The sequence below is a fragment of the Vicia villosa genome, linkage group LG3 (genome assembly GCF_029867415.1).
Source record: "Vicia villosa cultivar HV-30 ecotype Madison, WI linkage group LG3, Vvil1.0, whole genome shotgun sequence".
Classification (NCBI taxonomy): Eukaryota; Viridiplantae; Streptophyta; class Magnoliopsida; order Fabales; family Fabaceae; genus Vicia; species Vicia villosa.
The window spans coordinates 29,007,403-29,032,403 of NC_081182.1; the positions used below are offsets into that span (position 1 = coordinate 29,007,403).

At 29.5% G+C, this 25,001-nt stretch overlaps 1 protein-coding gene and 1 long non-coding RNA gene across 2 annotated transcripts; one reads left to right on the plus strand and one right to left on the minus strand.

Moving 5' to 3' along the window:
* Positions 1 to 4,312: 4,312 nt before the first annotated feature.
* On the minus strand, positions 4,313 to 6,047 carry LOC131655275 (uncharacterized). The gene is made up of 3 exons (XR_009299696.1): positions 5,895 to 6,047; positions 4,888 to 5,226; positions 4,313 to 4,796 (listed from the first exon to the last, which is right to left on the minus strand). It is a non-coding gene; the product is annotated as an uncharacterized LOC131655275 (long non-coding RNA).
* An 8,748-nt stretch (positions 6,048 to 14,795) lies between these two features.
* Positions 14,796 to 19,200, plus strand: LOC131655276 (uncharacterized). Its single transcript, XM_058925169.1, has 4 exons — positions 14,796 to 14,962; positions 15,869 to 16,016; positions 16,163 to 16,255; positions 18,856 to 19,200. The coding sequence occupies exons 1-4, from the start codon at positions 14,880 to 14,882 to the stop codon at positions 19,006 to 19,008; spliced, it is 477 nt and encodes a 158-aa protein (XP_058781152.1). The 5' UTR covers positions 14,796 to 14,879; the 3' UTR covers positions 19,009 to 19,200.
* Positions 19,201 to 25,001: the final 5,801 nt, after the last annotated feature.

A 25,001-nucleotide genomic window follows, 5' to 3' on the forward strand; every position in this document is an offset into this window, starting at 1 on the left:
AATTCATGTTTGATTTTATTTCCGTAAAATCTATTTTTTTTCAAAAATGAAAGATGAATTCCCAATTGTTAATGAATAAATTGCAAGTTCTGAATTATTTATTTTCTTTGTGACTATGTAAGGTAGCAAAGATTCTGGGGTGCAACCGAAGGGATCGATGCCCCAACACAGAGACTCAAGGGTGTTGTCAAAAACGTCATGTGCATGAGATCATAATAATCAAAACCCATAACACAAGCACAAATAAAATGGAAAACTACTCTAGAGGTCCTGGTGGGTTGGCTACACGACGATCTCATACCGGGATTTTACCTGGGCGGGGGGGAACCAACCATTAGCCTGGAACGGCCCCAGAGATGTTCAATAAAACTTCAAAGGAAGACCTCGTAAGTTTGCACAGAATTTAGAGCACTATATACGAGATCAAACACACATACCTCAAACAGGTACAAACAAAAATGCATTTATTTTTTCATTACAAATATACTTTACACACAAGATGTGACCAAAAAAGGAAGAAGGTTAGCCCAGTAAGGAAATGATCTTCCCACCTTTGAGAACTATCATATTGTCGAATACATGCAATCCAAGTCCAAGATATATCCAACGGCTCCTCACATCACACCCCCAACAAATGGTGAGTTGTTATAATGACTCATTATACAAAGGGAACACATGCCAATTTCAGATACACAATTTCAAATTCACTTTTTCCTTCCCATACTGACTTTGTAAGAACAAGATTGATGATAACTTTACATGTTATCTCGAGGAACAATTATATACACTAACAATTTTCTTTCTAGTGTGTGGTTTTTACCTTGCAAGTTTTGAATCTAGTAAGAAGGCGTGTGACATCATTAGGTTCTTAACTCAAAACTCTGGAAGAATAATAGTGTTGTGTTACAATGGAAGTCAAGATTCTAGAATGCTACTTATGCAACGGCTCCAAGGAATGTTAGTACAAGAGCTTCTGGTCGTGACTTTGTAAGGGAAGCTTTGGAGGACTTCTAAAGCTTTACTTTTGTGTCCCATATTTTGAAGATGCTAAAGATGAGGTTCTACTGAACGAGATCTGAAATATTTGAAGACATCGTTTCTGAAGACCAGGTGATGAAGACTGTGAAAACAAAGGTTCTGCTTAACAAGCTCTGAAGACTCAAAGACTTAGATTTGAAGATTCAAGTTTTGATCATCTACAACATGCTTCAATTAACATACAATCAAAAGCCTCTGAAGACTTAGAAGATCAAGGACGGCTTATGTGTGATGATGAGCATAAAAGTACTGACGTAAATTGTGACATCTAATTTTATAGGGTGGCGTAAGGATAGTCTAACTTGTACTTGTTATCTACCATTCCCACCATGACCTTTGGGGACTTTACAACTGTACTTTGCATTTCCTATTATACCCTCAAACGGATCTATCCTTCTTTGTAAAGAAAGACATTGAAAGAATTTGAAATCAACAAATCAGTTCTATAAAACTACACCAAAGCGCTATACAAACTTTGTTAGAGAAATTCTTTGTATAGTTTTGTATTTTTAGCAAGGAGCTTTTGTTCGTATCTTGCTTATCAACACTTTTGTGTTGTTGTATGTGTAATCTGCTTATTAAAAGCATCTTGTAATACACACTTGTAATCAACTTGGTTGATTGTTTCCTTGGGGGACTAGATGCTAGTCAGGAGCCATAAGAAGATTGTGATTGCGGTTATAGTGGTTTCACCAAATATCCCTAGTCATTAGCAGAGTCTCTCACCTCACATGAATAGGTCTCCTAAATCACCTAAAAACACTACCGTAGAAGGCTTCTTTGTGACACCCTAAATCCCAAAATAATCTTTTTGATATTTATAGATTTTTAGAGTATTTAAAACTAATAAAATTTATGAGTTCCAAAACTATTAGAGATAAAGGACATAACTTCGTCCACTTACGCATTACAAATGATTCTTAAGAAAACTCCATTAAATTAAAAAAATTATACATTACTATATTGAATGTTTATAATCTTTTAATACGGGAGGTGGAAATATTTATAAAATATTTTTTCCCAACCTGGTGTCACCTATTAAAGTAGGTCTTCTCCCAAACTTGAAGTTCAAGACTCATTAACATGTATTTACTGTGATTTTGCAAATGCATGGCCAAGTCAGATAAACACAAACATAAAAGGCTGAGCTTCAAAAACATGTAACAATATACAATAATTGAGAAGACACATAAATTATCAAGTAAACCCCGTATGATATCAAATCAAATTTAATGCTGACCAATAACATCAAACATATATATAATTCACTTATGTTAAACATCTAATATCAAATTTAGGACAACAATTTATTACGTCTAACATCTAATATCTAATGTCTTTGCAGATGATTGAAAGTAGTGCACATGGTGAAGAATATGATGGAGTGATATTCTCTCAGCTTGTATATGAATGTTACTAAAATTTCCAGGCATTACTACCCCCTTCTGTTCCCATGCACAAGCTTGATTTTGGCCTGTTTCTTTTATCAGAACTTGATTGATCTGGCTGGATCTGAAAGCTCAAAAACTTAAACTACTGGATTAAGAAGAAAAGAAGGATCATATATAAACAAAAGTCATCTGACGCTTGGAACTGTAGGTGTCTTCCATTTCGTATATTTTTGGCTATGAAGAGATTTTGTTTTGACAATTTGTTTGTATATCTATTACATGCATATTATATCTTTGTTAAAAGATTAGAAAACCTACACCTGCAGTCTTGATTTTGTGATTTCCATTTAAAGGTCATTGGAAAATTGAGTGAAGGGAAATCATCGCATGTTCCGTATTCAAAGCTTACCCGCCTCCTGAAATCTTCACTTAGTGATCATTGTCATGTTTATGTCAGTCTCTAATACTCTTGTAATGTTATAATTGCTCACCTGTATTTGACATTCCTTTTATGTTGGACAATTTCCTAGTCATCATCTTCTTCAAGAAGGCCATAGTTTTTTCAATTTTTTCCTTTCACTTTTTTTTTCTTTTATCGTAATGGACAGATTGGAACAATATCTACATAAGCACCAGTGCACCATATTAATCCTGACATGTAAATTTCAGCTTATCTGCATTGTGACTCCAACATCTAGTAATATGGAAGAAACTCACAGTACCTTGAAGTTTTAAGCAGGGCAAAGCATGTAGAAATATATGCTTCCCATAATAAAGTCCATTTTATAATTATTAGTTAGCTACATAACTGCATGTCTATAAGTATTATTAACAAGTATTTGAGGACCTTCCAAATTTATTCTTGAAATATTTGTTAAAACAGATTATTGATGAAAAATCTGTTTTACAGAAATACCAGAAAGAAATCTCAGTTCTAAAACATGAACTTGATCAGTTGAACAAGTGTATGCAACTCGGTGTCAGCCATGAATAGATTTTGACCTTATAAATACAATTCAAGCATCTTGTGAGTTTGTTTATTTACCATGTATCATGGATCCACTGATTAAACTGATATTTAATTAGTTCTTTGTGAATCTTTGATTGTTGAACTCATTTCTTTATGTATATGTTTGTTTTATGTATTTCGGTATATGGAAGTGTTGCAATCATTAGATTTCTCACATTTGGCGCAACACTTTGAACTCACAGTTGCATTGTGGACAAGAATAAGTTTGGAAGTTTGTTGGCCTCTCAATTCTATTTTAATAGTTTCATTCTAGAGAACAAGTTATTTTTCCAGATGTTGTTTTCCTTGATATATTCTAGAGAACAAGTTATTCTAAAGAGTAAAGTTTGAATGTTTTTAGTTGACAAGTTTAGTAGAAAAAAATTCTTTCTATGAAGTTGCATTAGAAATTTTATAGCTACAATTGTTTTAGGTTAATTTTTAATTTTGATGTATTCCTTAATTAAGTTATGTTTGATTTTTAGAAATGTCTCTATATTTAGTTATTGAATCTTGGAGATCACTTCTGTATCAATATATTTTGAATGGACTAGTTAACATTTAATCATTGGTTAGTTTTTTTTTAAAAAAATTTAATATATTTAATGGGGTTACAAACCTCTGAAATTTGTTTTAAAATTAAATTTAATATAAATAAAGACAGTTTAAAACCGTCGCTACTAGAATTGAAAAAAGAATTCAAACCAATGTTTTAAAAACCGGACCGGTCATCAAACCGGTGAGGGTACTGGGTCACTGGTAATCGGTCGAACCACTGGGTCACTGGTCGAACCGCATGACCAAACCAGATTAAACCTGTCATTATAATAAAACTATATATGTATAAAATCGGTCGAACCGAATCATTCAATCTCTAAAAAAAAAATTTAACTAGCACTTAAAAGCTGATCCATTAACAACATAATCTATAAATATGGCTCTTAAAAATCACAAATTCAAAAGTTGTGCATTAGGTGCTGAAAATACTAATAATCCATATGGTTTAAGGCATAGTTTACTCAGCACTTAAAAATCACAAATTCAGTTCAAATTTAAACATAAGTATTACACATAACAAAGTAGTACAAATTACAAAGTTTAATTGCAAACAAAGTCTAATCGCAACATAATCTGATTGAGTACTTTAGAACAAAAATACTCCAATATCTATTAAATTTAGTTCCAAGGAGGTAAAATTATTTCAATAATGGGATCTCCTTCAATATCAAAACCATCCGCGGCAAAATCAATCGCATTTGCAACATCTCCCCCATCAATGATATCATTACTCTGGTTATTTTCTCCAGAATTGAGTTGTGCATCCCCCTCAATGTCAAGCTCGTCCAAATTTAATTCATCTATAACAATATCAATTTAAAGAGTTTAGAAATTGACATATTTTAATAAATTAAAATAACATAATTGTAATCACAAAAACTAATACCATACCAATATCATTTGAAATAGGTTGGATTGTCATACTAGCAAGATCTTTGCGTAGTGCTTTCACCTCTTCAATGGTCAAGAATGGTGGTGAATCCTCCAACACTCAATTAAAATGATCACCAAGTGTTTCAAAATTGATAGGATCATAATTTTGTTTCTTCCTAGTCCTATAAATCATTAAGGAATCAAACAATAATATACATTCTTAACAAATCAAGAAGTATCACATATTCTTAAGCTATATCAGTCTTTCCTCTAACATTAGTTTGAACTAGACTTTAAGCTGAAGAGGCTTATTGTGATGGTGGTTGTGATGATGGTGTTTCAGATGATGCCATTTTCCTGTAAATATAAATTAGCAATTAGCAAATATAAGTTTTGTATGTTTACATTCCACATACATCATATTTTCAACTCTTCTATGTTTACTATAATACTATAAACTATGTATGCTTTGTTATTATTCTTACTTTTTATTTCAATATATTCATTAACTCGTTTCCTACATGACATAGATTCTAGATTACTATTAATGTTACATGCTGCTCTTAATGAAAAGCAATTTTGTCAATCTATTTGTTTGTCTTCATTTAAATTACACATGTAGTAACAACATCCTAAATAAACAAATAGTAGCAGTAACCTAAATTCACAAATACTAATTTGAAGTACCAGCAACCTAAATTCACAAATACTAATTTGAAGTACTCACTTGTGACATTTCAAACAACCTTTCATTCTTTATTCATGAATACTATAAAGCTAATATTTTAGAATATATTTATAATGTTTAATTTTGTTATAATCTGTAAATCCTAAATATGAAAGTTAGAAACTCTAACACATTTGAATATAAAAAATGTTTCTTACTTTACCTAACACTAATGTAAATCAATACTCACTTTCATAAGCATTTGGCAAACATGAAGTTCTACACTACAGAAAAGAGGATTTATGGATTTATATAGCTTTTGAGCAAAGGGAAAGTAAAAAAGTAAAGAGGAACAAACCTGTTGATGGACGGCGGTGGTGATGTTGGACGGCGGTGGTGAATGGTGATGATGGACGGCGGTGTTGTGGCGTTATGGCCGACAGTGTTGTTGACTGTGACACTGTAGGTTTGGATGAGGAAGAAGGTTTAAGTTTTCTGCGTAGGAAGAGGAACAAACGTGTTTTAGAGGTTTTGGAGTTTTTTTTTTAATTTGCAAAAACTCAAAACGACGTCGTTTTGAGTAAAAAAATAAAGCTTTCGAACCACCGGTTTTCCAATTTTTCCCGGTCCAACCCGGTTTTTTCAATTTTGCCCCGGTTTTACGACGAGGCCGATCGAGCTATCAGACCAGACCGGACATTGGCCCGGTTCCCGGTTCAACCGGTCCGGTCCAGTTTTCACAACACTGATTCAAATTGAAATTCATGACGGCTTGTAACAGTCGCTACTTACAATTTACGATAATTTTCTTCCCGTCGCAATTGATAACGACGTTTGGAGTGAGTTTTTACAACCGTCACAATACACCCTGGCGACGAACGTTTTCGCGACAGTTACTCAGCTGTCGCGCCTTGCAATTTGTGGCGGTTAAAACCGTCGTTACCTGCCAAAACTATCTGTCGTAATTTGCTAATTTTCTTGTTGTGTTTCACGATATAAATATTTTCATCTGAATGCAACCTTAATAAAAGCAATAAATATAGAATATCAATATAAATCACGAGAATTATAAAATTTGGTCAACATTCGGTATGCATGCTCTTATAATATAAATTTCTTCTCTTTCCCGATACCATTCTATTCTATAGAGGGTCGTGTTTCTCTAAATGATATCGAACCATATTCATAACGTAAAGAAAAACGTGCTTCTCTTAATTGATACTACACCACACTCATAACGAAAATCCCCTAACGTATAGTCTCTCCCTTAGGGTCTGTTTGGTTCAATCGAGGGGAGGGGAGAAATTTTTATCAAGGGGGAGGGGAAGGATTTTAGCTACATATATGTTTGGTTCAAAATATGAAGAGGGAGAGGAGAGATTTTATTTACAAATATGTTTGATTCACAAGAAAAGGAGATGTATTTTAAAACTAATTTACATTTTTAACCTTGTAATTTTAACATAAGATTCACGCAGAGTCGATTATAACCAGTTTTAAAAAAGGCCTCATTTTTAAACAAAATACTTAATAAATGTAAAAGATAATGAAAGAAGCTTAAGAAATAAACCTATTATTTTATTAAAAAAATACAAACTTATTTATTAGTTGGTAAAGAAATAAATAATGTAAATTTATAAGTTACAAAATAAAAATAATTTTGTTAGATTTTAATAAAATAGTATGAATTATAAACTCTAAAATAATAATAAGTAATACTGTCACATTAAAAAAAAGAAGAGTAATCTTGTTAAAAATGAAAAGTAATTAACTTTTATTTTTAATTGTGAATTATTTTTTAACTATTTTTTTCAATAAAAATATATTTATACTTTTTTTTTAATATAACTTGAATTTAAATAGAATCAAGGCGGCATTTAGTAGGTGCAGCATGTGATACAACACTAACTCTACATTAGAAGTCCACTTATTTTTTTAATTATTAAAGAAATGTATTTTATATTATTTTTAAAAATAATTATAAAATCTTAATTTGTTTTTAAAATCTATTGTATACATATTTTTAAAAAATAGGTGTAAAATCATGATTTGTTTTCAAAGTTTATGATTCTATATAGGTTTTTTTAAAATTAAATATAAATTTATATTTTTAAACATATTTTTTAATTTTGAACAAGGCCTCCAGATTGATTGGGTCAGCCCTGGATTCACGATATTTACTATTTATAAGTATTCAATTCGATAATATTAAATAATACATAACAACGTAACAATTATAATATACTAGACTGTGACCCGCGCGATGCGCGGTATATATATATATATATATATATATATATATATATATATATATATATATATATATATATATATATTTCTATTTTTTTATTTTCCAATAATTTTAGTATTTATTAATGGTTTCAAATTATTCAATCGGGGTCTTGTAAGCATTGAAAAGATAAGAAGCATTTTAAAAGATTATACTTAAACAATTGTGATGTTTAATAGATATTGATAAATTAATATTGTCATAAAGAATCATTATTACGATGAAATTAAAAGTATTAAAACAAATTTAAAAAAATATCAAATGTTTATTGAAAAATTAATAACTTTTATATTATTATTGAGAAGTCCTGGGTTCAATTTCTACTCAGATGTGAGGATCTCTTTAGTGTGTGATCTATAAATATTTTTATAAGAGTTCAGAACAATATTTTAATAGACTGGTTAGATGATTAAAATTAACTAAGCATTATAAAAATGCGATAGTTATGTAGAAAATTTTAAATATTTTTTGTGAAAAAATATTTTAAACATCATTTGGCAAAACATTCATCGTAAAACTAAACATCCTACAAACATTGATATCCTGATTCCCACATCACTGCCTTAAAATTGATAGTTGATATATCTAATTTACACATTCTCTCCTTCTAGATTGAGTAAGATTCTCACAATTGATTTGTCCTTACAAATGTATTATTTTCTTTTCATATTTATACTTTTAATTCCTGTAACAAAATAGATGATCAAAGATAAAAAAAAAACTAAAATATTTTACAACATCAAAGTTATAAAAAAAATTAAAAATTTATATCATATACATTCACCTTTTATAAATGTCTTAAGAAATAAATTATAATACAAATATTAAAATTTTATAAAGGATTATCAAATTGTTTAAATAACAAATAATAAAATAAAATATTACATAAAACTTATATACAAACTCACCTTTTTTTGTAGGTAAATGACTTTTCATTAAGGAAGAAAGGCAGAAAAGAACAACAGACTGATACTATTCATCAAAAGAAATATCTTCATGCCAACTCCTAGACCCAACAACTTTCCCAACCCAACCATCTATATAGCCTCAACTAAGAAACTTCTATTCAAATACATGATAGATGCTACTCTAAAACCAGCTGGCAACATACGACAGTCCTGAGCAATGTGGTCCAGATTTCCAATAAACATAACAGAATGGATGCAATCCACTGCATTAGCTTAATCTAATTGGGATTGGGAGGAATGAATTTCCTTGTGAACACTGCAATTTTATAAAGATTGCAAAATTGTTAAAACAATAAATAATGAAATAAAATGATACGTAAAAAAAATGAAAATAAATATAAAATAAAAATGATATTTAAAAGAACATGGTTGAATTGTAGACTATAATGAGAGAAAATAGGGACGACTTGGTGAATGAGTTTATGAGTAACAAATGCTAAATATATACAGATTCTATTTTATATGAAAAAATAAATTGGATAGTAATGAATTCAAAATATAACAGCTTTTTCCATTCATAAATTTGTAACGCATAAATTTTAATAAAATTTAATAAAGTCAATATAATAGAATGATATATGTTATGTTACGTTTCAAAATATAAAATAGAAATGAATTTATTAAATGCATTTGTCTCTTAGTAAATAATATGATAGAATATGAATAATGAAAAAAAAAGTAACACGTTAATAAAATAATATTAATATTGCTAGAAAAAATAGTGATATATAATTGAATTAAAAAATATATTTAATAATTTAATATTTTAATTCAATTAAATAAAGGGCAATGCTAATGAGTGCCCCTGGGGCACTCGTTAAGGATCATTAATTAGCTTTTCGATTCATTAATAATCTTTAAAAAAGACTTTATTAATTGTATTATTTAAGACAAAAGATTTAAATTTTCTAAACCATAAAAAATAAAGTTGATACCTTATAATTATTACATTCAATTTTTATTTATTGTTACTTACTGTTTCTGCATATTTTATTTTCAGTGTCTAGTAACTTTTATTTTCAAAAAACACTACTATTTGTTTTCATATTTAGTTTAAAACATATACCGTGGATAAAGTGTTTTCTTTATATATATTTTTTAATTTATCAAAATATTTTAATATTTAAATTGAATATGATTTTTTTATGTGTTTTTTAGTTATTATTTTTTGTTTTTGCAATATTTTATTGTTAATTTTTTATGAATTTTAATTTTGCTTATTTTGTTTTTAGTAAATGAAATTCTCATTGAGATGATAATTCAATATTTGAACCCCAAATTCATTTATTTTCATGTGTATAAATTATGTTGCATATAAAAGAGAAATTGAATGAATAAATTAATTAATTTGAGTCAACATAATAATTAGATATATTTAATTATCATTTTTTTATAAGGATAAAAATATAACTAATGCTCATTTAATACTCCTTATCCAGTGCCCCCGGGCACTGGTTAGCAGGACCCATAAATAAAAAAAGAGAGATTCACAATTTTATTAAATCATTAAATTATTAAATATATATTTACGATTGTATTATATATATATATATATATATATATATATATATATATATATATATATATATATATATATATATATATATATATATATATATATATATATATATGCCTTAAATAGATAATCATAATCAATAATAAAGTGAGTAGTTATTTTTGATATAAGACTTTTAATTACATTATTTGTAACTGATCAAATCGTAACCGAAAGAATTATATTTAAGTGATTTATTACCAATTAAAAAAAATCATTATAGTAATATTTTAATGTACATTAAATAGAGAGTTAGAGATAGGATAAAAAAAGAGAGAGATTTAAAATTATATTATAGTAATTATAAGTTTTTTCACATATTATCAGTATTTTATGAACTAAAATTGTAAATTATACAAAATTAATTAATATAGTTTTTTTTTGTCAATTCCATAATGTTCAATACATTTGAATTATATATTATAGTTGTTTATAAAATTATTATTATTTATTTCAAATATTATTGTAACATTTTATATATTTATATTTATTAGAATCCATAAACTCATTTCGATTATAACTTTTTTAATAGACAATAGATTCATATAATACATATAATATTATTGTAAAATACTTTAAATAATGTTAATCGGGATATTAATTTTAAGAAATTAATAATGTATTTATTTGACAGTTTTTAATGTAAAATTTATTTGAGATTTATATTTAAAATAAATATAAAATTCTATAAAATATAAAAAATTTAGAAAATTGGTTTAGCTTGAGAAGCCTTGTTATATATAACTTAAATGCTTAATATTTGATATTTTTCTATTATATGTAGGTCAATTCAATTCAGTTTTTTTTTTTTCAAAATGTTTAATTAAATTTTATTAATTATTAAATTTATAATACATATAAAAGTAGATCAATCTAAATTATAAATTATAAAAAAATTATGATATATTTTTTTGACAATTTTTTAAAGCAACATATATTTGATATTTATATTTAAGATAAATATAAATTTTTAATTTTGGTTTAGATTGAGAAGCTTTATATTTATTATTATTATTTTACTATTATTATTAGCTAGATATTATATTATCGTTATTAGTAGTGATGGTTTAGTATTATTATATTATTATATTTAAAATAAATATAAAAGAAAGAGAATTAGGATATTAAGATATAATAGTGTTAATTGAATATATTATTATTATTTATAATTATGGTGGTCGGTTATTATATTATTATTAGTATTATTATTATAGTTGTTATTATTATTTTACTATTATTATTAGTTAGATATATTATTTTATTATTATTAATAGTGATGGTTTAATATTAATATATTATTATTATTATTAATAGTGATGGTTTAATATTATTATATTATTATTAATATTATTATTATTTATTTTAATAATATTATTAATTGTGGTATTGATATTGGAGTTGTTGTGAAGAATTAAAATAAAAGTGATAAAAATTCTAAATTTTAATAGGATGCCACATAAGTATTGGGATTCTAATATGATGTCATGTAAGAGTTAGGGTTAGGGTTGTGTCCTAGGTTGTCATCATGACAACCTTGGATTTATATTAAGTAGATAATTTAAAAAAGATTATCTAATACAATAAAATCTAACAAAAATATTTGAAAAAAAAAGTTACAATAGATAAAAAGTAACATAAAAATATATAAAATAAAATAAAAAATTTAATTATAATAAGGGTAAATATGTAATATAATTATAATTAATATGAAGCACTTCCCCTCTGAATCCCCCTAAATCGGGGGAAGCAAAAAGTGGCTCAGTAGGGAATTTGGTCCCCTTCATCTACCTCCCCTCCCCCTCTTAAAACTTGAACCAAACACATAAACTATTAAAAATCCCCCCTCCATTTACCTCCAACCAAACCGACTTTTAGTTAGTCTATGTTACTCTTTAAGAGTATCTTCTTCAGCATGGGTCAGAACAATCACTATTTCATAGTTTATGGGATAAATCAAATAATTTTACATATCAATTTCATAACATCTTATTCTTCATTTATACATCATCATTATATATTTCATACATTCAAACAACACCTAATACTTGTACTTCAAAATTAGTTATATCCATTCATCTTAATCCTTGGTGGAAAAATAATAATAAATATAACATACTTATTACAATCACAATATTTTTACTAGTAATTATATTTTATCAATAATAATTTTTCAAATCAAGCAGTCATAACCAATGTTTTAAAACCCGGATTAACCCGGTCGGTTGAACCGGTTCAACCTTGAACCATTGTCTAATTTGGTTCGGTTTAAACCAATAAACGGTTATTCTATAAAATTGGGATGAAATTGCTTCAAGCGCAAAATAACTATAAAATCGGGACCGGTTTCGTTGAACCAGACGGTTCAAAAAATCAAAGATAATTTTTTTATGTTTTACTTCATTTTATTTCTTTGTTTAAATCTAAAAAAATTAATTATAGCAAATATTTAAAATTGTATAATTTATTTATGAAACAAAAGAAGAAGAAAACCTAATTCCTAATCACATGAACAGTACCACGCAGAGATATAGTACGATGTTATTGAGAATTAGAGGCAGAACCGCTTTCAACTAGGGGTGGCAAAACGGGTCCGGCCCGCGGGAGAAGCCCGTTTTACCCGTACTTTTTGCGGGGCGGGGCAAGGTTTTAGGTCTGCTCCTTTTAATATGTCCGCCCCGCCCCGCCCCATTTTTTTGTGGGCTTTTGCGGACATTTGTTTTTTTATAGAATTTTACTATTTTTAGGCCTAAAAAACCGAATTCCCACGGGCTTTCCCCGCCCTGCCCTCACTTTTTGTGGGGCGGAGCAAGGTTTTAGACCCGCACTTTTTAAAAAGTCCGCACCGCCCCGCCCCGTTTTTTCGCGGGCTTTTGCGGGGCGGACCTAAACGTGGCGGGCATGCCCGTTTGCCACCCCTACTTACAACCATGGAAAAAAGGGGAAATTCGATTTCGTGTCAAACAACAGAGCAAAAATGTTTTTCCTATTTCTTTCTATGAACTTGCTATTACTGAGTTATTGAATTTTACATATTTATTTATATTTTTATGTCATTTTTTTTTAAATAAACTGAGATTTCAATAAACCAAAAAAAAGGAGAACAAAATACACAAGGGGGGGACCAAGCCAAGACCCCTAACAACCACAAAGCCTAAGCCTAGGGGTACCCTCCTTGTCTAAGAGGTAATCCATGACTAAAGAGGAGGGAACAAAAAGCCTAAGCCAATATTGGCTTAGGCTTTTTGTTCCCTCCTCTTTAGTCATGGATTACCTCTTAGACAAGGAGGGTACCCCTAGGCTTAGGCTTTGTGGTTGTTAGGGGTCTTGGCTTGGTCCCCCCCTTGTGTATTTTGTTCTCCTTTTTTTTGGTTTATTGAAATCTCAGTTTATTTAAAAAAAAAAATGACATAAAAATATAAATAAATATGTAAAATTCAATAACTCAGTAATAGCAAGTTCATAGAAAGAAATAGGAAAAACATTTTTGCTCTGTTGTTTGACACGAAATCGAATTTCCCCTTTTTTCCATGGTTGTAAGTAGGGGTGGCAAACGGGCATGCCCGCCACGTTTAGGTCCGCCCCGCAAAAGCCCGCGAAAAAACGGGGCGGGGCGGTGCGGACTTTTTAAAAAGTGCGGGTCTAAAACCTTGCTCCGCCCCACAAAAAGTGAGGGCAGGGCGGGGAAAGCCCGTGGGAATTCGGTTTTTTAGGCCTAAAAATAGTAAAATTCTATAAAAAAACAAATGTCCGCAAAAGCCCACAAAAAAATGGGGCGGGGCGGGGCGGACATATTAAAAGGAGCAGACCTAAAACCTTGCCCCGCCCCGCAAAAAGTACGGGTAAAACGGGCTTCTCCCGCGGGCCGGACCCGTTTTGCCACCCCTAGTTGAAAGCGGTTCTGCCTCTAATTCTCAATAACATCGTACTATATCTCTGCGTGGTACTGTTCATGTGATTAGGAATTAGGTTTTCTTCTTCTTTTGTTTCATAAATAAACACTAGTGCAAAAGGAACAATATAATTTTAACATTTACACCCAATATACTAAAAACGGGTGTAAATAAGAAATGTAGTGGCAATATTGTAAATAAAATATCATTTTAAATATTAACACGTGACAATTTACACCCTATTTTTTTTAAATTGGGTGTAAATTAAAAATATTATTATAATCATATCTCAATTACTCCCGTTAAATATAAAATGGGTGTAAATTTAAATGGACTAAATAAATTATTAAATTTTATAATTCAAAATATTAATCTATTTCATTATAATCCCTATTGTATAACATGTATCTTATAATGTATGAAATTTAGTTATCACTTATCATAAGTTTTACTACATATCATTTAATATATGTAACTTATGGAAAAGAAATAGAGAATAATAAGTTACCAACAACGCGCCGAAACGTGAAAACGGAAAAGTGTTTCTTGCTCCTCTTAAAACCTCTTAAAAGTGCTTATCTAACGTGCTTTTCAATCTCTTCCTCGGCCAAATCCAATTCGTAGCAGAGCATGGTGATTAATGGAACAAGAAAATGAAAATGAAGTTAAGAGAAACAAAAGATACGTGAAGATGATGCCGACGCACATTAATGATGGAATTCGGTATGTGCAATTTTTTCCAGTGAATTTCAGTTTCAATCTTCTTCATCTCTCTTCTCCGATTGCTGTTGTGTGATTGTTGTTCGATTATGGTTTATGTATAGTATAGTGTAAAATTGTTAATGAATTAGTCATTTCCTAACATGCACACCAAGTGTTCGGTGAAATGCCTGAACTGAATTCTTTCTCTTTTTTGTTTGATTTCTATCACGGAATTGTTGTTGTGTTAATATTCGTTGTTGTAACTGGTTGTGGTTGGCGAATTGAAGGAGAATTGTTGTCTTGATATTCATTGTTGTATATATGATTTGTTATTTAACATGACTTATGTATCATCGGATTCGCTTCCCAACACTTCGAGATATTTTTAAAGATATTTTTATGTATTGTTAGCTATGAAGAAAGGACACGAAAGCCTCGTTGCTACTCATTCATAAGAGTATAAAGTTGTAAAATGCAGTGAAACATAAAAAAAATGTTAATGTTTTGGTCTTCAAATGTTTATATACTCTTCTTTGCAAGACTTTTAGATGGTCTCGGTATTGGTTTGGCTGTTACCTTGGTACCTCTTTATATATCCGAGATTGCTCCTCCTGAGACTAGGGGATTACTCAATACACTTCCACAGTTCACTGGTTCTGCTGGTATGTTTTTCTCCTACTGTATGGTCTTTGGGATGTCACTCACCAAATCTCCAAGCTGGAGACTCATGTTGGGCGTTCTTTCAATCCCCTCTCTTTTTTATTTTGCACTCACCATCTTCTTATTACCCGAGTCTCCAAGATGGCTTGTCAGTAAAGGAAGAATGCTGAATCAATCCCCTCAACTACAGTTATACAGCATTTACTATGTTTACATGATAAATTTTGAACAGTCTTAGTACTTAATGGATTGGTTTTGGCTTTGCAGGCAACTATTCTTGTGTGTGTCTGTTGGTCTTTGGGCAGCTATTCTTGTGTGTGTGAACAACATCAATATCGCTGATTCTATTAAGAAGAATCATATTCAGGTCTCCAACACCAAAAAACCACTCTTCTTCTACGTAAATCTCGCCAAGGTAATCGAATTAACGATTTGATTTTTTTTTGTTTTTTATATCAATTTTGAAACTTTCGAGCTTCTTTAGTTCTGGGTTGTTTTTAATTGATGTGGGTTTTGTTTAATTTTTGTTGATTTTGTTTTGTTTTTGTTTTTGTTTTGCAGAATATGATTACTATAACACCCCATTTTCTTTCTCATGTGATCAATGAGTTGAACGACTCTGTACCAACTTTGCCCCACCTCGTGGCCAATGAGGTCAGTCGCATGCATGCAGAAACAAAATCTCTATACTTATTTTCTGCTAAAAGACATTTCACTATTGAAATTCTTCCATCTATATAGTTAGTCATTAGGTGGTTGTTAGTGAGTAGAAAGATAGCACCGTCGCCTTAGTGGTGGCAATAGTAACCTCAATAACTCTCACTTTATTTTTTTTTCTTTCTTTATTATATTACCTACCACCTTTATTTTCTAGAACACTTTTGCATATTGACGTAGGAGTATAACCGTTTCCTTTTTATCTCATGTTGGCGGTTTGAACTTTCTCTTTGCACTATTTCTATAGTAGGTAAATTAATATTTGTTAAGAATGAAGTGAAATATTTAGTAAGTAGCATGGGATAAAAAACAATACAATTGTACATCTTTGATAGGAAGCTAGTTTTTCAAAATAAGAAAATTAAGGAATTGTTGTAATAATTGAACCGAGTACTTATTTCACTTTAGAAGTTGGAACAAATTTAATCTGGGCCTTAGTATCTTCCTTATTTATATATTGAATCTTTTCTTGGTTATGTTTTTGACATGTTTTGTAGCTTTTAAGTCTACACGTGATTTTTACACTCAAATTTACTATTCAACTCACTTTTGCAAGAATTTATCCAAACATAAATGACTTTATCCAAACATAAATGAATATACCAGACTAAATTTACTCATAATCAATTTTTTCCCCATAAAACCAAACACACATATAGCGTAGTGGAATAGTTGACTGCACTGAAGTGCACCGTATGAAGCTAACTTCTAGATTAGAGGATCCATTTTTTTTATTGATGGATTAAGGAAATGACTGCAGTGTGTTTTTTTTAAAGAAATTTCTCACTTGCTGAACTAGCGCAGATGAAGTATATACTCCCTGAAGGTATAGAAATTGAAAAGGTGGTTGTTATTGATAAGTTATCCATGCTACCATATATGGCAGAAAGTTACCATATATGATTTGGGCCACTCATTCTGCCTGAATCATGCCAATCAAAGAAAAGAAGCAAGGAAACAATTTAAGGAGGGGCCGGGGTAAATACTGATTGGAGATTGTGACTCGTTGATCTCCTTGCCTCTGTTTTCTTGAGATTAGAGAAACATTCTTTCTTGCCCTCTCTCTCTCCCTCCTTCGCATTCTATGATTTTGTCGAATACTCCTTCCGAAGTGATATATACTAGAAGTGGTAAAGTGCTTTAAAACCATGAAAGTGAAACCAGTAAATTAATTTTTAAGAATGTGAAGATATATACAAGAATCTTGGTGAGGATGTTGTTTTAAAATGGCACGGATTATGCTTTTAAATTTTATGGATCTATTTATATACCTTGCCATTTTTTTAAGCTGATTCAATTTTTAACCAGGGAAACTTGTTTTTGCTGAGCCTGTTCCCAAGGATAACGAAGCTGCAACTTGGAGAGACAAGTTAGATCAGCTTTATAAGAGTTCATCACAAAGTTTGAAAAGAATTAGTGAATTTCTACTTTTAATTGAAAAAGAAATGAAATTTGAATTTATCACATAGTGATGAAAGAAAACATCACTGTCCCATGCAGACATAGACCAATCACTTTCTCTCATGTAACAATAATTTTAGGTTTCAACGTGGTTTGAACAGCAAGCCTATGGCACTCATCAAGAAGCTCCGCAAGGCGGTGAGTTTTCTATTTATTCACGTATTGTTTCATTTCGTTTTGATACTTGATTTCAACTTAGAGGTTGGAGTTGGAATAAATTTGAAAATAGGAGGATTTTGACCAACCATCACAGTGAACCGACTGCGTTACTACGTCAAATACCTGAAGTCAACGTTGGTCCTTTTAATAAACATGGCCAACACATAACCCTAAAACATTTCAGAGATAACAATCTCAGCTATTGCCCTATTTGTTAGATCAAATACTTATTGGATTTTGGTCTGATTGCTTACTATTCTATCTCAAGTGAATCTCTCTTATATATGAAGCTATATCATTTTAACTTATGCACGTATCAAGACTGTAATTTACATTCTAACATCCACCAAATACAGGACTCTGATGAGCTAATGATAGAAGCTGATATCACGTGCACAATACTAAAAAGCTGATTTTGGTCTGATTGTTTATTCTCTTAGCCTTTGTTACACCATATGGTAATGTTTTAATTCAAAGTGAACATTGATTTACAAATTTTGTTGGGAATATTGGTTTGTAATTACAAAATTTGATTGTTTGTGCAGTATATTCGAAAGCTTCTTCGTAGGTTGAAAGCCGAAACTGATCAAATATGTCAAGCTCCTGGGTATTTCAGGGGTATTTCAGTGTTATTTGGCCTTCTTAAGGAAGTTCTTAAAAACAGACCTGACTTGAAGTTGGTTGTTATGAGTGCTACACTTGAAGCTGAAAAGTTTCAGGGATATTTTTTTGGAGCTCCTCTAATGAAAGTTCCTGGAAGGCTACATCCAGTTGAAATTTTTTATACTCAAGAACCATTTTTTTTCATTTTTTACACTCGTCAAAACTGCGGTATGGTTACCATTGATACATGTGACTCTTTATTGTAATAACACTTTCTTGTAATAATTTCTTGTGTCTTGTTTTTTTGCATACAGAAAACAATTGCTTCTCCAGGGCGTGGTATTTTGGCCATGGATGAATCCAATACTACATGTGGAAAGCGGTTGGATTCAATTGAACTAGAGAACACCGAAACTAACCGTCAAGCATGGCGTAAAATTATATATGAAGAAAGTGTTATGACTTAGTTAAAATATAATTTTTATGTGTATGCTTTTATAATACTTGAAATATTATGACTGTACATGATTTTGTATATTTTTTTGGTTAATATGAAAAATATTTTGACTTAGTTAAAATTTGATTTTTATGTGTATAATTTTTATAGTATTTGCAATATTATGACTGAAAATGAAATATAACTAAATGGTGTATATGAAATAGGGTGTAAATAGATATAATTGTTCATTCATAAATGGCGTATTTACACCCGATTTTTATTAAAATAGGGTGTAATTAAGACCATATTTACATCCGATTTTTATTAAAATAGGGTGTAATTAAAATGTAATTACGTCCAATTACACCCGATTTTTATTAAAATGGGTGTAATTAAAACGTAATTACGCCCAATTACACCCGATTTTTATTAAAACAGGGTGTAATTAAAACGTAATTACGCCAAATTACACCCGATTTTTATTAAAATAGGGTGTAATTAAAAACGTAATTACGCCCAATTACACCCGATTTTTTTTAAAATAGGGTGTAATTAAAAACGTAATTACGCCTAATTACACCCGATTTTTATTAAAACAGGGTGTAATTAAAAATGTAATTACGCCCAATTACACCCGATATTTTTAAAATAAAACGGGTGTAAATTCGTTAGACATTTCTCACCCTGTGGATATACACCCGATTTTTATTAAAAATAATGGGTGTAAATTTAATAAAAAATGGGTGTAAATTAACATTTTTGTACTAGTGAAATAGGCTTTTCCTCATATACTAAATACTTAATTACTATTTAAACCTTCTTTAATTCTAACACAAAATTTTATTAACTTAAACACAAATTAACTTATTTTATTGTATTTTTTTATTGACAAACATATTATTATTTTAAACACTCTTACTAAAATACTATAATTTTTTATAACAATCAAAATGATAAAATCACAAGATATCATCAACATTTTATAATATTTATTTAATTAATTAGATATGAATATAATATCACTTTATAGCAAATAGTCGATAAACTAATCATAATGCTACTTATGTATAAAAACAATTTTTAATAAAATAATACATTAAAATAGGATAATAATAAATAAAATAATTTTATGTATTTACTCGTAATCTATTGTGCACCAAAATATCTATCATAAATAATAGCACAAACATACACCTAAAATAATAATAATAATAATAATAATAATAATAATAATAATAATAATAATAATAATAATAATAATAATAATAACAATAATAATAATAATAAAAAGTAATAATAATAACTAATTTATGTGATCGAAATATACATAGATATATGAAAATATGTAAATGTAGCATATTAAAATTAGGGGTGTTACACTTCTCGATCTATTAAGGCCTTACTATTCAATAGTGTTATAAATCTATTAAAGCCTCTGAGTCTCTATGTCCTTGCAAGGGGAACATATATACTTGTACTTTTTCACCAGTACAGTGGTGTCTAGCGCGGGCGATGAGAGTCGTCATTACGTGATTTTTATGAGAAAATTCAGATGAATTATAAAGAATATTGACCCAAAGTAAAGCTACATTGTGAAGAAGTAAGCTAAAATCCAAAACAATGAAGAAAAAGGACTTAGTGAAAATTGTGAAGAAAAAGAAAGTAAAATGTATGATTTTGCCACTGGAATACTCGGGCCCGCGATGCACCGCATTGCGACGCGATGAGGGTTGCATTGTAGCGCGATACTGACTGTCACATACGCGATGTTGCTTTTTGAGTTGACACACTATTTGTTATTTAAAGGGTTGTTTGGATTTCGAGATCGAGAGAGAGAGAGAGAGAGAGAGAGAGAGAGAGAGAGAGAGAGAGAGAGAGAGAGAGAGAGAGAGAGAGAGAGAGAGAGAGAGAGAGAGAGAGAGGGGTGACGACTAGGGTAATTTTGGGGCTTATTGGAGTCAATGAAGAGTAATTCTTCCATATATTTTAATGATGAATACTTCTCCACTCATGGTTGCTGTTATCTTATCAATGACTAGCTAAGTTTATATAAATTAGGGATTTTTTGAGATGGACATTGTTTTTACTCTGTTGGATCATATGCTTGTTTGAGATTTGTCAAGTACTTTTAATGTTGTTATCTTATTTAAATTGTTATTGTGCTTAATGTTTTTTTGTCACTTACGAACATACAAATCGATTTAGATAATTAAGGATGTTTTACTGTTAGTCTAATTATCTGAACTAAGCAATTTATTCAACTTTGTAATGAGCTAGGAATAGGAACTTAGAATACCATTTGATATATATATATATATATATATATATATATATATATATATATATATAATATCAAATATCAAATAGGAACAACTTTATAATAAGAGATAAGAGAAACAAATATCTACCATTTGATTAATCAAAAATAATTTATTAATTAAATTATTAATGTGGCTATTAATTTCTTTCTCAAATGCTCATATTTGATATGCTCCATATGATGACACCAAATTACATTGTTTATTTCACTCGACTTATGCATGTTTATTGTTATTTTGTTTTACATTTCCACTATTATGTTGGTATTTTGTATATGTTTCAGGAAATTAACTATTTGGGAGTCGTTCGCAAAGAAACGAAGCAAAACGGATGAAAACAGAAGAAATGAAGTACTACCTCCGGTCCCATTTATAAGAAAAGATTCTCTTTTTAGATACATTGAATAAATAATGTATCCGGACAATATGTTGTCCAGATACATTATTTATTCAATGTATCTAAAAAGAGAATTTTTTCTTATAAATGAGACCAAAGGGAGTAGTTTGCACTCAAGGCGACCACCATGGTATTCACCATAGAGGTGGCCATGAGTACACGTTCTAACAGACAAAAGACCAAGTCCTTGCCACTTGAAGAGCATGGCGTTCGCCATAGAGAGAGTTACGGTCGCCACACGTTGCGAAGACCAGGCGGTTGGAAAATGGGCTTTCTCGGTCAAACACTCACTTCATTCTCTCCTAAATTTTCTCCACGCACTTTGAAGCCTGCTTTGTGATTTTTGTAGGGTTTTTGGAATCCTATATAAATACCTCCATTTCACCATTTTGCAAGGGATCCAAGCTTAGTTACAAACTAAATCCATATACTGTCGAATTTGTAAGCGATTAACTCTTCACATCTGACGTTATTGCATAATTGATAAGTTTATAATTGAGTTTGGAGCATTTTTATTCGAAGCTTAATCTTGCCGTCATTTTACTTTCCACATTTAAGTTCCAACACTTTACTTCTTGTACCAGATTAAAGTCTATTCGGAGCAGGTTTTTATTTAATCGCATTACCTTTATTTTATCGTCTTTTTATTTTAATCACATAATCTTCTTCTACTTTTCATTTAATTGCATGTTTAAAGCTATTTTACTATGTCTATTTCGTTTGATCATATTATCGAATCAATCGCATTAATTTATGTTATAGTCATGTCTAACTAAATTTATAAGTGTTGGAATGTGAGGACCGTCGATTCGATGGTACTCTAAATGGTTGTTCATTATATTGAGAAATTCTATTGGGGTTGTTATGCTTTTTATCACAACTTTTCTAAACTTAATTTTGTCGGTTGCTACGAAAGTAGAATCATTTATATGCTGGTTAGGATCGAAAGCCGTCTGGTACAAAAGATTAAAGTTTCTTAGCAATTAATGGATAAAAACCACAAAAAATACTTTATCAATTAATTAGGAAGTCTAATATTTTTAGAAAGTGATTCTAAAACTATTTATGAAATTGCGCGTTTATAGGTTTAAGATCCGGTTACCTTGTAACCCTTTTAAGTTAAACTTTCCAATCAAAATTACTTTTCAACCGAATAAAGAGTCTAATTGTTTAAAATAAGTTTTATTTCTTTAATAATAAGCCCTTATCACAGTAACATTGCATCATATAATTGGGTTCTGAGTAAGCAAAAGCGACACCTTCTATTAATATATTCTATTAATATAGATATGTTTTTATTTTTATTATTGTTAATTTCTTCATCATTAACTTATTCATTAAACCAACCATCACCTAAATTTTCAATTTTATGTCTTTTAATAAATTTATCTAAAGTTATTTTTTATGATTCACTAAAAGTAGCTACACTTTTTGTTTAGTAGCGCACTTTTTTCTCTCTCAAATTTTAACCTCCATATTCAAAAATTTGCTAGTAAACATCCCTATAAAATAAGACCTTCCATCAACACAAATATAAAATACAAAATTAAAATACCAAAATTAAATTTAAAAAGTTAAATAAATAAAATCCAAACTGACCTCATTTTCTTTGACTCCATTATCTATGCATTTGCTTAAAAGGATATTGAAGTATAGAAAGATTAAATAAGAGAGAATACATCATTATTACTCCCTTCATTTCTATTTATAAGGAAATTCTGACTTTTTAGATTCATTCAATAAATATTGTATTTAGATGATATAAAGACCAGATACATCATTTATTCAATGAATGTAAAAAATTAAAATTTGCTTATAAATAAAAATGGAGAGAGTATTTGTTAGCCTTAATCATTGTTATTATTTAGAAAAGAGTGTTGCTATTTATCTCGAAAGAAAGGATCACGAAGCTCTCACTAATAGGTTTTAACGGTTAGATTAATGTCTTTATTAAAATATATGGATGGCTGCAAAATAAAGAGGTGGAGGAGGATATTGGTCAAGTATCATCGTGATATTTTCGTGATAATATTTTTCGGGAGAAGTAGCATTTCTCTTTAGAAAATAATCAATACATTTAACGACGTTAAGAAATTTGTGTTTTTTTTCTAATAAACACTAGCTACGCATTTATGAAGAGAAACATGCATTGATTTTATAAATTAAAATAAATTGAAAAGGTAAATAAAATTCTAAAATTCAGTCCATATCTTTTAGTGTTAAATGCTTATTTTTTATTTATCAAAATATTTTAGAATATTAATTAAAATATAAAAATAATGAATCTACCGATAATTTAAAATGAAATTTATATTTGAGAATAAAGTATAATTTTTATTCAAATATAAAGAAGATTTTATTTTAAAAAATACCAAACAAAGAAAATGGAAGGTCAATTTTTTCTATTTTTTTAAAAGAAAAAATGACTGTAAAGTTTTTATAGAAACATCACCCGAAAAATAAAAGGAATAAATTCTACATAGTTCGGGTAGCTAGTTAAGGAACAAATATAAAAAAAATGGAAATCATAAAAAAAAAAAAAAAAACTAGCCTAAGAAAATCAAAGGAAAAAAGTTGATAAAAAAAATTTAATGGGACATCAATATCATTAGAATTTAATGGTGTGGTTTATATGAGAAGAAAATCAAATGTTTGTTGAAGAAGGAAGGTAAGGTCACACTCACACAAAAGTGTTGAAGAAGGAAGGTAAAGATACACTCACAAAAAAATGATTTTAATAAAATAAAATAAAACAAACATGAGATATTATTCATTCATGAGATTGATAATTATTTAATAAAAATATAATAAAAAATTCATGTTTGAAGAAGATTTTCAAACAAAAAGTATGAATAGAGTACAATTACTTATCATCATCTTTTAGTTTTTATCTCAATGATTGATTTAGAAACTAATTTTATTTTAATTTTTCAGAAAAAGAAAGAAATTAATTTTATTATTGACTTTCGTGTTATTTCTTATCTCTTATCCAACACATGTTAGAATAACACAAGTAAATTATAGAAATATATCAAGCACATAACACTACTAGAAATACTCAAATTTCCTGCGGATTTTAGCTAAATTTCCGCAGGAAACACGTTACCTGCGGATTTTCCTGCGGTTACTCGTCCCCAGCTAAAACCTTCGTGGGTAATAATTTCGGCAGGAAATTCCGCAGGTAAATCCGCAGCTAAGTCCGCAGGAAAACTCCGCAGCTAAATCCGCAGGAAATATCCGCAGGTAAATCCGCAGGAAAGTAGCTAGATACAATAAATACACAAAACAGAATATAAACTTTCCTGT

Bases quoted from the DNA above. Each gene is read 5' to 3' on its own strand.
- LOC131655276 (XM_058925169.1), top strand. From the start codon at position 14,880: ATGGAACAAGAAAATGAAAATGAAGTTAAGAGAAACAAAAGATACGTG. The intron at 14,963-15,868 runs GTATGTGCAATT...TTGGCTTTGCAG, and splicing joins CACATTAATGATGGAATTCG to GCAACTATTCTTGTGTGTGT. The intron at 16,256-18,855 runs GTCAGTCGCATG...TTTTGCATACAG, and splicing joins CCCACCTCGTGGCCAATGAG to AAAACAATTGCTTCTCCAGG.